The following is a 13418-nucleotide window of genomic DNA, read 5'->3' on the forward strand; positions in this document are numbered from 1 at the left end:
CCTGTAACAAATATCTATCAAAGTAACTACTTTTTCTAGATATGCATGTGTATTAAACAAACAAACTAACAAACAAACAAACAAATTGTATGAAACTCCACATGGTTTATTTCATAAATTTCAAAATATTTACAAATAAATAGTACCATCAACACACTTTGGTTAAAACCAGTTGGAAAACAAATTACTAGTTGCGTTCATGTTTTGTTCTATCATCAAGAAAATAACTACAGGGTTTTAAACTGGTATGTTTTACCCAATGCCATTGTGTTTAGAGCACTGTATACTCGGTGCTTTCCGGAGTCCTGCTGAAAAAATTCACTGGTATATAATCTTGTAAATAGCGTGTACCAAACTGGGGTACAAATTATAAGTAAATAGCCTTTATTCTAGATGTAATGATTACATCAGTTTAAAGACAGTGGACACTATTGGTAATTGTCAAAGACCAGTCTTCTCACTTGGTGTATCTCAACATATGCATAAAATAACAAACCTGTGAAAATTTGAGCTCAATCGGTTGTAGAAGTTGCGAGATAATAATGAAAGAAGAATAAAAACACTTGTCACACGAAGTTGTGTGCTTTCTGATGTTTGATTTCAAATTTGTGGAAAATTACTTCTTTCTCGAAAACTACTTCACTTCAGAGGGAGCTGTTTCTCACAATGTTTTATACTAACAACCTCTCCCCATTACTGGTAATAAAGAAAGGATTTGTGATGATAATTATTTTGAGTAATTACCAATAGTGTCCACTGCCTTTAAGTAAAGGGTGTGTTCAGCTTGAAGTAAGAGAGTATTACTGCAGGCATGTATGCTTTGTTTTTGAATGGCAAGGACATTAACTCCTTGTAAAGGGCAACTGGAGTACTGTTCAACTGTGTGTTTGATCACAAAAGTTTACATTAATTTGTCTACTCGAGTTCTGGTGGTTAAGTCATCGAGTCTCGGTCGTGACACTTGTGTCCTTGAGCAAGATGCTTTGCGGGGGTAGATAGGTTGATACTGTGTATGAAAACGCCACTGGAGTGCCATGGTAGCTCAGGGCTGTTGTTGTGATTAATCGTGAATTCGACTGATCAAACCTTGTAGCGTTCGAGTGACATCTATATCGATTATGGTTTAAGTCTAGTCAACTCGGGTACCCAGTCAACCCTGTCACCTAGTTAAACTTGCTTCAGGCTGGTTGTTTTTTATGTATTATTGAAATATACTTCTTATTACAGTTCATGCACCTATAAACCTTGCCACTCCTAAATCATTCAAACGGTCACCAGTTGGATTGTTTTGCATTAAGAGCTTTAGCTACGAGGGTTTGGGATAAAAGAATCTGGCACCTGTCAAGTGTTTACAAATTATTGATATCAATCTAAATGTCACACCAGGTGATGGTAAAAGCAGTTCCCTTATTCATGTGTTCCTGTTCAAAACAAAGTACATCATAAGGTTGATTTTAAAGGCACTGAACAGGTTTGGTAATTACTCAAAATAATTGTTAGCATAAAAATCTTACTTGGTAATGAACAATCGAGAGCTGTTGATAGTATAAAACATTGTGAGAAACGGCTCCCTCTGAAGTAACGTAGTTTTTGAGAAAGAAGTTATTTTCCACGAATTTGATTTTGAGACATCAGAATTAGATTTTAAGGTCCCGAAATCAAGCATCTGAGAGCAAACAACTTTGTGTGACACGGGTGGTTTTTTCCATAATTATCTTGCAACTTCCACAGGTTTGTTATTTTGTGCATAATATGTTGAGATACAACAAGTGAGAAGACTGCCCTTTGACAATTACCTTAGGTGTCCAGTGCCTTTAAGTGTTTACAAATGATTGGTATCACTTATATTGTCCCACCAGGTGTGGGTAAAAGCCCTTGTTAATGTGTTGCTGAACAGTGTAACAAAAAGTACATCACAAGGTCACAACTACGTGCTTGAAGGGCATGACATTATGAAGTTTGGACTGCAGTTTATTTTGTTTGATCTTAACTACCTGGGCGCAATTTCATAAAAACTTGCTAAACACAGACAAATATTGCTGTTCAAACAGAAATGGGTTACCAGCCAACATTACCTTAAGTTTACATTGTTGTGATTGGTGTCCCACTAAATTTTTGCTTAGCAAAGAACTTTTTCAAGAAGTATTTTCTGCTTAACAGCTTTACGATATGTTAACCCTGTAGAGCATTACATTATGAAGTGTGTACTGTAGTTTATTTGGTCCTGCATATGTTCAACCTTCCTCTTTGGTTATTCATAATTCTGATTAAGGGAGTTGGGTATTTTTTGTAACACAAAACATAATTTACATTTAACTTTACTCAGTTTGAAGATAATTATGGTAGAAAGCTTGCCTTAAAATATTACTTGCTGAGGTGCTTCAGTTTTTGAGAAATTAGTAATAATTTTCGTCTCAGTGAGACGAAAATTATTTTAGCATGTGAAAACGTTTTAACCAGTTATAGTAAAATACCATAACTGGTTAATACGTTTTTACATACTGAGACTAAATTAATTTTTGTGACATTGCTTTACTCATTTCTCAAAAACTACAGCACCTCAGCAAGTAATATTATAAGGGAAGCTTTCTACCATCATTATCTTCAAACTGTTAAAGTTGAATTTTAATCTGTGGACATTGTGTTTTGTGTTACAAAAAGTACCCAGCCCTTCAAATGTATAAAGAGAATGAACGTCACAACAAAGAGTTTGTATTCTACACTAACCATCAGGTGGATTATACTATTTTTATGACATTTGACCATAAATTGATAGATGTTTAAAGGATGTTTGCTTTTGGGTATGAAACTTTGTACAACTTTTTAAAACATGAATGCTAGAAAAACAAAGATATTAAATATCTTCTTTATGCTAGAAACAAACGATATCAAATTATCTGCTCTATGTTGTGTCACACAAAAAAACCAGTATTTAGATTTAGTATGAATATTCATTTTTCTTCTTTGCATGTTTTTGCATAATCCCCTTTGTGTATGATGTAAATGTAACAGTCTGGCCTATGTGGTTTTTGTTTCACCATCTTTGAAGATGCAACACTACATGAATTAATAGAACATGGCTTTTTATAGAACAGACATTGATCAATATCGGAAATTACACACATGGAATACAATTTTATGTTCAAAAACAGACTGTCAAACGATTATAACTGTAAATTAAGTAGAACTACACAAATCTCCAACTGAAGACCGATTTATTACAAAAGCATTTAAAAATTATTATTTACAATTACATGTTGGTTTTAACTTCCAATAGAACAGGGAAATAAAACCAAAAAATCTCATAAGAACTATCTTAGGAATACTTAACTTGAACTAGACAAACGTATAAATTACTTGAAACTTGAAGAAGAAAAAAAAATCACAAATGAGATAGAAAGTGTAAATCTATGTTTTGGTACAGAAAGATTGTGGCCAAAATTACATCTTAAATCACCAGCAGTCCATTTTGAATGTCTTTATTTATAATGAAGTGTTTAACTGACCAAAGCCTTCCAGCCTTATCTGATGATACAGCATTAACAAAGAGATTAATCATTGCCTTTAAATGTCGATCAAATGCCAAACCCAATTAGCAATTTGAACAAGAAAACTAAAAACTGCAAATATCTACAACTGTCTATAATACATGTACAAGAGCCTAGATAAATGGGGTACTTGTGGTTGGTGAGACATGAAGGTGTCCCACAATAGACCTTATCGCAAATACCAATGCGCAAGCGCAGACTGTTGAATGAGGTGCATTGTGGGATAGATATGGATCAAATTTTGCTACCAGCTAGACCACAATGCACCTAATTCCAAGCGTTACGCGCGCGCCCCGGTATTTGCGAAAAGGTCTATAGTGGTATACCAGGGGTGAGAGTCGATGCTGACAAAAAAGTTTGAAACTGGGTTCCAGATCTTAGGAGGTATTATTGAAATGACGGCATTTCCACCTTTTGATAGACCCTGGAGTTATAGATTCCGATGATCTTTTGAAAACAGTATTTTCAGTGCTGAGAGTTGTAGATCAAATAGACTGACTGATTTTTGTTTGGAGAAAATACAGCAGTTTTAGTTTATCCAGCGAGACTTTAAAAAGTTCAGACGAAGTCTGAACTTTCTCATCATCCCTGGAATTTGTACAGTCTGGAGAATGACACAATGCATGCTATTTGTATTGGTCTGTTAGAACAGTATACGTTAAACAGAAACTGATGGTTGATGACACAGTACCGAGTGTATTGGCTTTCTAGCCATCACAAATTGAAGGCACATCTGTAATGGAATTCTTGGTTTCTATTGATCTCTGAAATATGAAGATGGTTGACGCTACTGATGAGAAATGTCTACTGGAACTCATCAAGTTAAATTGACTCCTCAATCTATTGACATTACTGTAAACTTAGACACAATAATTCTGTCAAAGGAATCAAGATGTCACAAAATATGAACTCAGCACCTGCTAAAGGTAGATTTGATAATTGCTTCCTGCTATTTCTGTGGCGTTGACGGTTGTTGCGACGTCCCTGGGGTTTGCATTGTAGATTGCGTCGTCGTCGAACCTGGCATTGTGGACTTTGTTTCTGTTGATTCCTCTACTGCAAATGGAGTCACAATGAATCCTGAACTTAAATCTACTGTTCTTCCTTCTTTGTCCTGTGAAAGCACAGACGGAAAATTTGTCAAAAATATATTGTATTATTGAAATACAAACACATTGAAATTTAAGCTGCAAATGGAGTCCGATAAATCCTAAACTTTGATCGGAAAATTTGTGGGAATATATTGTGGGCAATGGCTGCAGGGAATACCATTAGTAAAAAATTGTGCAGCTACCGAATTGCTACATAAAAGCGCAAACACATTGAAATTTAAGCTGCAAATGGAGTCACAATGAATCGTGAACTTAAATCTACTGTTCTTCCTTCTTTGTCCTGTGAAAGCACAGTTGGAAAATTGTGAGAATAATTTGTGTTAATGGCGACAGGGAATACAGCAGTTGTAATTATGCAACTAACAAATTACTACACACAACAGGGACGTGATAATAGGCAGTTGAAAAAACCTTGAACTGTGGTGAGTGCAAAGCATGAAAGTTTGCGAGCGCAAAGCTTTTAAGTGCGAAGCCGGCTTACATACATTTATATAATTGGTTTAAAAAGCCCTACTCCACAACATGGGGGAGTCCTTTATGGCTTTATCGTCATGTTTTCATGAACTTGATCTAAATTTATTTTTTTAATAACACACAATTATTTTATCTTATTTATTTATTTATTCATTTATTTATTAATTTTATTTATATAAAAAAAATTGGGAAAAAAAAAAATCTGGTTAAAAACAGAAATCATATCCCTGATACAAGTACATATGCATTGAAATTCAAGAGCATACAGACACATATGGTTAGCTCTTGTGAACTTTTGACCCCCAGACTCAGATGGCTCATATTAAGCTACGAGGCACACACATAACAGATGCTTTATTTCCTGACTGTATATCATATATCATCTTCCCTTGGGCTTTAAAGCTGTCTAAACCAATGATCTTGTGTTTTAAATATCCCATGAGATGGATGCTTATTTTACGAGCGCGTTAGGGATCAAGAGGGGGAAGGGGTTGAATTTGGGGACAATTCTTTTATCAAACTGATTCCTGGTTCTTAACAATTGAATTGACATAACACATGCATCATTTCCATCTCATTGCACAGCATGAGTGATTAATCACATTTATATCTTTAAATCTCCAGCCCTTAACAGGTGTTAAAACTATCACTAATATACAGTTCAACTTTGCAGCATTAGGCCAAGTAAAAATAAAAAAATGTTTAGTGCCTTTCTTTTTGCAAAAAGAAAGGTCTTTTGGTTTTTTTTACTTACAAACTGACCCCCCCCCCCCCCGACATATTGAAAAAAAAAAACTGTCCAAGATCGAATATTTAAAAAAAGAAAAAAAAAGAAAAGGAGGCAGTCCTCTAAAAAGAGAGCAGGCGGGGATCCTAACCATATTTTTATTTTGCCTTATGTCAGGTGCGGAGATGAAATCTAAAACTCTGCGTAATAATAACCATGGTCTATGACCGTCCCTGACCAGTTCAAATTCACAGACACTTCATGTTAAATTTTCCAGGTCACGTCTAGACACGCGATCCTGCCTCACTGAACAGGGTTTAAGCCCAGATGACCTACATATATATCCCTCTGCGGGAAAACCATGTGTTCAATCAAATCTAAATTTCTCGACCTACATTTATCTTTCGTTACTGCATCTATCCTTCTATACTTTCTGTGACTGCATTTATTGTTAAAGGAACATCATTACAGAATTGGTTGTTGCTATTCAAAAAAGTTGCTGGCACCAGTGTAAGCACTTTATGTAACCCACCATACATAAAAACTGACAAACCTGTAGAACCTGTTGTCGGCCATCCAGGTCACGAAAAAAATCCAATAAAATAGGGAAAACTGATCAAACATTTTGCATGATATCTTTTGCCAAAAAAGGGAAAAACAAAAACGGTGAGCGATAAACTCAAAGGGGAAATTAGTTTTTTTAAAAATTTTTTCTCATTGAATACGACCTTTTCAGACATAAATATTTCAAGGGATGTTTTCAACTATCATCATCATTAGACTGTGTAAGCTTTATGTAGGCAAGATTTTTCTTAGCAATTCTGTAATGTTCCTTTAAGACTTATAGATTTGGACAAATCTAGCCTTTCATACTTTGAGCAAATTCAATTATACTTTTAGCTCAAGGCAGTTTTGCACAAACAAACATCTTCTTGTTGACCTCGTGTTTAATTCAAACAAAGACACACAATGCAACAAACTTAACATTGAAATGAATCCAGGGCTCTGATTTCTAATTAGATTTCCAATTATTTCTATGGCAATTCGTTTATTTTTTATTTTTAGAAAGGTTTTTGTTTTTGTGTGTGTATAAACTCTTTCAGTGTCCGCTTTTGGGTTTTTTTTTGTTCTGAAAGCTTTTTTAGGTGTTTCAAAATTCGGTATAATTTTTTTTTTTAAATAGGTCTTATTGTGACATTGAATTCGTGCCGGCGCTCTACCAACTGAGCTATCTAGCCATATGCTGGTGGTCTCCCTGTTTTGTTGTAGCACCACTTAATGGTTTACAAGGTGCCGTGGCACAATAGGCTGCCAATCAATTACCGGGACGATCCCCTTCTCTTTTCGATAAGTGGACTGGATTCTTTTACGTCCATTAAATAAACAAATGCAACAACCATCATGTCCTTACACCGCAACACCTCGCTCCGATGGAGGTCTATATATACATATTTATTGGATAATAAGTCCAAGTATTGAATGTCGGTAATGAATACTCACTGCTCTGAAATCTAAAAACATCTCTTTAAAGGTCACAAAGTCTGTGAATGTCAGAAGAATCTCAAAGATCTCTCCGTCTAGGTTCTTTCTCTTCCTGAAATAGTCCAAATAAAAAACAGTTTTACAAATTAGATTTTTTTGTTTTTACTGAACAAGTAATCGTATCGTATCAGTTCATCGCCCTGTTTAACCCTCCTTGGCACAATGTCATAAGCCTTTTTGATGTATGGCGGATGTGATTGGAGTGTACTGTTCGGTTTGGGTGTATACACACAAATTTACCCAAACCTTAAAGTGTTGTAGCATTGTGTCTGCCATATCTCAAAAAGGATTATTGAGCTACCATTGAGATGAATTAGCACAACAAAACTATGCTTACTAAATACTTTGTGACTGGTATCCACAGCCCTATTTCATAAGGCTGTTTAGCAGAAAATACTTATTGACACATTTCTCTGCTAAGCACAAAATTAGTGGGGCAACAGTCGCAACAGTGTAAACTTAATGGAATGTTGGCTGGTAATCTGTTTTTGCTAAGCAAGACGTAGCAGGTTTTTGTGCTTACAGGCTTTATGCAATTGTGCCCTGCTCATTTCTGCTTAGCGGATAATTGGTAAGCAATAATTTCTCCTTAAGCAGCTCTATGAAATTGTGCCATGGGCAGAAGTTAGCACTATTGACTATATCAGTGTGCTTTGTATGTACAACCTTTGTCACCAAGCAAGGTCACTTCGTAATCCAACTACCCTCAGGCCTAGTATGCTGCAAATGTAGGGTGGTAGTAGATAGGGGTCAAATGTGACAAAGTCAATGACTACTAGAACCTTGGGGGGGGGGGGGGGGTATGTGGACAAAGTCTAAAGAAAACCAGTGTCTGGGAATTAAAACAAGTAAATAACAATGAAGAAATCATGAGTGTGCGATGTGGTTTACCATGAAGACATTATTTTAGCATGCAAAATGGATTTACAAGACTCTCCTTAAAAAACATTGCTCTAAGATTTTCACTTTTTTTTTCTCAAAAACTTGATGACTTATGAAGCTGAAAATTCTATTACTCTCCATTCACAGTGAGTAGGGATTAATGTCATGCCCAAAAACTTGATCTACAAAAGGTATCAAAACCTTTTAAACTGCGCCCCCACAACATGATTCTTTAGAAAAGGGAATAATGGAACAACAATAGGAAATCCCTATAACTCTGTGTGCAAAAGTGTATACGAATTGCTGTAAGCGTAAGCAGGGCCCAATAACATACAGCTGCTTAACGGTGTTCTGCTGAGCAGAAATGAGCAGGATACCAGTCACAAATTGTACTTGTGACATGGTAGTTTAGCTGGTAACCTTATTACGGTAAGTGTAATTTTGTTATGCTTAGCTACTTTTTTGTGCTTAAGCAGCTTCATGAAATTTGGACAAGGACCATTGCATGAGACAGTACTAGAGATGTAGGTTTTAACTTACTGCAGTTGTTTCGAGAACTCCTCCATATCAAATCCAGGTAGTCTGGCTGCCAGTTGATCCTCAATGTATTTCTCTATCAAATTATTCTGGTGGGTGGAAACAATACATTGATTCGACTTGAAACTTAAAGTTCATATGTTTTTTAAAGGCACTGGGCAAATTTTGTTTGTTGGTTGGTTTGTTTGTTTGTTTGTTTGTTTGTTTGTTTGTTTGTTTGTTTGTTTGTTTGGTTTAAAGACACTGGACACCTTTGGTAATTGTCAAAGACCAGTATTCTCACTTGGTGTATCCCAACATATGCATAAAATAACAAACCTGTGGAAATTTAGACTCAGTTGATCATCAAAGTTGCAAGAGAATAATGAACGAAAAACACCCTTGTTGCAAAAATTTGTGTTCTTTCAGATGCCTAACAAAAGGCTTCAGGCCTGAAGTCTTTTATTATACGAGTGAGAAATTACCTCTTTCTCAAAAATTTCACAAGGCACTGTTTCCGACAATGTTTTTCTTTGTAAGGGGCTACATACAAGAAGAAAACAATTTAAGATGAAAATAACTTGGGGAAGCTGAAAGTAGGAATGGAAATTCCTTCCAAAAACAGTCCACATTCTGGGATAGAGGGAAACACTATCACTTGATAGAAAATTAGAAAATAGAATTAGCTGTTGCAAACTTAGTACTTACATATTCTTTGAATACAGCTGTATAGATGAACTTGTTCTCCTCCGTGTCTTCAAAATGAAGATAATTATCCTCCATGAATTTATTTTGCAGACTTTGGAAACCATCCTCTGTTTAACAGATTATAACATTCATATCAAGGTCGTCCATCCGCTAAGAAATAACTTTCTTTATTTAGTCTAGGGAATCATTTCAGAGAGGCCGCTACTTTCATTTACTATATAAAGGCAAATCAAACAGTAGACCGAACGAGAGATAAAATTTGCCAAATTTTATCTCTCGTTACGGGCCTTGACCAGACTTGTGAGACTTAGGCCAGTAAAAAAATAAGTAAAAAAATAAACATGTTTAGCATCCGGGTTTCTCAAAAAAAGGAAGGAGGAGGGGCTTTTTTTAATTTATTTTACATTTCAAGATGGCCACCGTTCTTTTTAAAATGTCAAATATCCAATGTTTTTTCTACTGCTCAAACACACAATACATAAATGAAACATGTTGGACAAGACATTCTGACAAAAAATTCAGATTGTTTTAGCTGAGATCGTTTAAAATAACCTTTTTTTCATTAAAAAAAAAAAAGAAGAAGAAAAAAAGATGGTGGCCTCTAAAAAGGAAGCGGGCGGGGACGCTAAAAATTTTTTTTTATTTACTCAGCCTTATCAAGGTACTTCTTACTACATTCTAGCCAATGAATAGTACAGATTTTAAACAAATACAGTCAGTGTCATAATATGTATCTTTCAATGGTCGGTAGTGGTCTCAATCTGTTTAGTGGTCAAATGAAGTTGAAACACAAACTCAAAAAAATAAGTTAACACAATTAAATTTGTGTTATTAATATCGGAAATTAAGAAATACGAGCATTATACACAAGAAGGTAACTCAAATGGGTAAATTGAGAAGACGTGTTTCTAGAGCATAGCACTGTTTTTACTGGAAAACGTATGTCATTCAAGTATTAAGGGGGTGCCAACTCTAATAAGAATCTACACTTTGCTCCTTAGCTAGAAAAAAAAAGGAAGCAAAGAAAATCCATTTTTTTTCGGCTTAAAGCCAGTGGACACTTTCGGTAAACAGTATTGTCCAAGGCCCACACTTCGTGTATCATAACTTCTATATCAAATAACAAACCTGTGAAAATTTGGGCTTAATCGGAGTCGGGAGAAAATAACGGGAAAACCCACCCTTGTATCCGCGCGTTTCGCCGTGTCGTGACATGTGTTTAAAATAAATCCGGAATTCTCGTTAACGAGAATTGATATTGTTTTACTGTTTTCTCAAAAAGTAAAGCATTTCATGGAATAATATTTCAAGAGAAGTATTCCACCACTACCTTCTGTAAACCCTGTAAGTTATTTGTAAATCTGTTAATTTTTTTCTTTTTTTCTGAACCGAAAGGGTCCAATGGCTTTAAAGGAACACGTTGCCTTGGATCGGTCGAGTTCGTCCATGAAAAGCGTTTGTTATAAAATGCACATGGGTAGAAAGATGTTGTAAAAGTAGAATACAATGATCCACACAAACATGCCTCGAAATTGCACGGTTTTCCTTTTACCTCGTCGACTAACAAGGTCGGCCATTTATGGGAGTCAAACTTTTGACTCCCATAACTGGCCGACCGTGTTAGTTCGCACAGTAAAAGGAAAACCACGCAATTTCGAGGCAAATTTGTGTGGATCATTGTATTCTACTTTTACAACATCTTTCCAACCATATGCATTTTATAGAAAACGGTTAAAAACGCTTTTTATAGACCAACTCGTCCGATCCAAGGCAACGTGTTCCTTTAATACTCACCCATGATAATGTCCTCTATATGGCCGACGACTGTGTCAAACTTTGTATCTGCTATACTGGAACTGAAAGTATTCAATGCATAACGAAAATCATTGCCTTAACAATTTATCAATTAATAATAAGGATCTATAAACGATGCAATCTCAAAACTCAAAGTTGGGATTGAATCATTAAAAACAAATTATCTCAAAATCAAATAGTTTTTATATGCAGAAATGAATATTGTCAAATCAATTTGCATTTGCAAAAAGGATTCTTTGGGGACATCAAAAAACAAAGTAAAGCTTGTCTGTACAAGTCATTTTTGTACATAGCAATATATACAGTATAAATATCTTGGAGTTTTATCACATCGTCCATTCCTTAACTTAAATACAAAGCTTTATTATTAATGTTGTTGTTTTATATATTATTAATTGCATGAAATCAGAGATCAATAATAATAGTATTTTATAACATACTGTGATTTGGCAAGCTCTTCTTCTTGGAAATCCATTGGTTCTATCAAGTCACTTGCATCACCTCCTGCTAGGAAAGATAAAACAAATTGATTTTTACATTTATTTTAATTTTTTAAATATTTTTTATTTAAAATTTAAGATAAAACCTAAGACTTGTTCAGTGTTTAAATCAGCCTTGCATGTCTGATGAGCTACCAGTTAAATAAGAAAGAAAACTACAAATTATGTAGACTGGATTTCGCTGTATATACAAAAGGTCGAGTTAGTCAACAGAACATTTTGTTGTGCGGTTTGTGTACATTGATAATTTCGGTCGAGTTGACCAAAACGAACAGAGACGTCAAGCGGACCGTTTTCTTCTACTATTTTATCATCCATTTTATAGAACGGCCGTCTTTTTCCAAGATAAATAACTTGCAAGGAATATGTCATGTCTTAAATCGTCCATGTTTGAGTTTAACGCATTTAAACAGCGCATTATTGACTTGTTGGAATCTTACCTGAATTAACAGCCGCCATTTTGAACACAGCAACGAGCTTCGAATTATATGCACAACGACTGTTTTATGTACGATTTAAATGGAACAAACTGCTGTTGCGGTCTGTGTGTTTTTTTTTTTTTTTTTTTTTTTTTTTGGGGGGGGGGGGGGGGGTCCCGAGTTTGTATTGTATCAGAAATTGCAGTCTTTTCGTTTTGTTTAAAAAACAAATGTTTCCTTAGTTTTAAACTTTGATCGTGGATAATTTCCATATGGCAATGAAATGCTTTTGTGACCTGATTTTGATAAATAATTATATTACTAATAACATAATTTGCGGCTCGTACGCACCAATATCATGTCACCTGTTTTCTCCCCAGCATAAAACTTGTGTAAAGTATGAGTCAAGTTAATTAGAAATCTCCTCATGAAAGATCCTAAATGAGCAGGGCATTGACCTTTTTGCTTGTTTTTCCTTAAAAAAAGGGGACTTTAGAATTTGACCTTCACGATTCATAAAGCATCGTGTAAATGCAGGTGTAAATGAATACACTTTATACGTTGTCATGGTTGTTTATAAATTGAAGGCCTGTGTTTTGTGACTGGAAAGTAAGTAATGACGTCATACGGTCGTTGTGTTGTGTGAAGTCGTCCGTGGTCAACATGCAATAATATTATGGCACAACACTAGTATAGTATAGCATTTATTGTGCGTGTATTATGCATAGGAATTCTTATGCATGCACCTTTGATTTTGTTGGTCAATCTTTTCGCAAACGATTCTCAGCATGAGATAAGTCTAGTTCCCAGAGACCAGTAGGGCAATTTTATCGTATTGTCAGCCGGTAACTGAACATGTATAGTACATTGGGAATGTACCGGTAATTTCTTGACATGTGGATTTCCATGTTGTGCAATGGACAATTTATTTGGGTTGCAGCTAACTGCACGTAGCCTATATGGTGGGTGGGCTGAATACTTTTTGTTGACATTTGATTACATCCGTCTTCTGGCTAAGGTCCGGTTGTGTAGTAGGTCAGAGGTTATAGTGTACAATTGTACAATGCAATGTATGTAAGAAGAGCGTTGCTTACACCTCTATGCTTACACTTACAGGTGAATTGTGCATGGTACACTAACCGTGTATACTGTTATCGGATCGGCAATTAAGCACT

At 35.4% G+C, this 13418-nt stretch overlaps 1 protein-coding gene across 3 annotated transcripts; it reads right to left on the reverse strand.

Annotated features, from left to right (window-relative positions):
* Positions 1-85: 85 nt before the first annotated feature.
* Positions 86-12319, reverse strand: LOC139935130 (ADP-ribosylation factor-like protein 2-binding protein). 3 transcript variants are annotated; one of them, XM_071929602.1, is made up of 7 exons: positions 12265-12319; positions 11765-11831; positions 11304-11365; positions 9510-9616; positions 8826-8911; positions 7362-7455; positions 86-4662 (listed from the first exon to the last, which is right to left on the reverse strand). In XM_071929602.1, exons 1-7 carry the CDS (start codon positions 12281-12283, stop codon positions 4498-4500), a joined length of 600 nt encoding a protein of 199 aa, XP_071785703.1. In that variant the 5' UTR covers positions 12284-12319; the 3' UTR covers positions 86-4497. The 3 variants fall into 3 exon arrangements, with proteins under 3 accessions (XP_071785703.1, XP_071785704.1, XP_071785705.1); XM_071929603.1 differs by having other exon boundaries at positions 11765-11828; positions 12265-12303; XM_071929604.1 differs by lacking the exon at positions 86-4662 and adding an exon at positions 4863-4940.
* Between the last annotated feature and the right edge of the window lie 1099 nt (positions 12320-13418).

Source organism: Asterias amurensis, chromosome 3 (genome assembly GCF_032118995.1).
Source record: "Asterias amurensis chromosome 3, ASM3211899v1".
In the NCBI taxonomy this organism is placed as follows: Eukaryota; Metazoa; Echinodermata; class Asteroidea; order Forcipulatida; family Asteriidae; genus Asterias; species Asterias amurensis.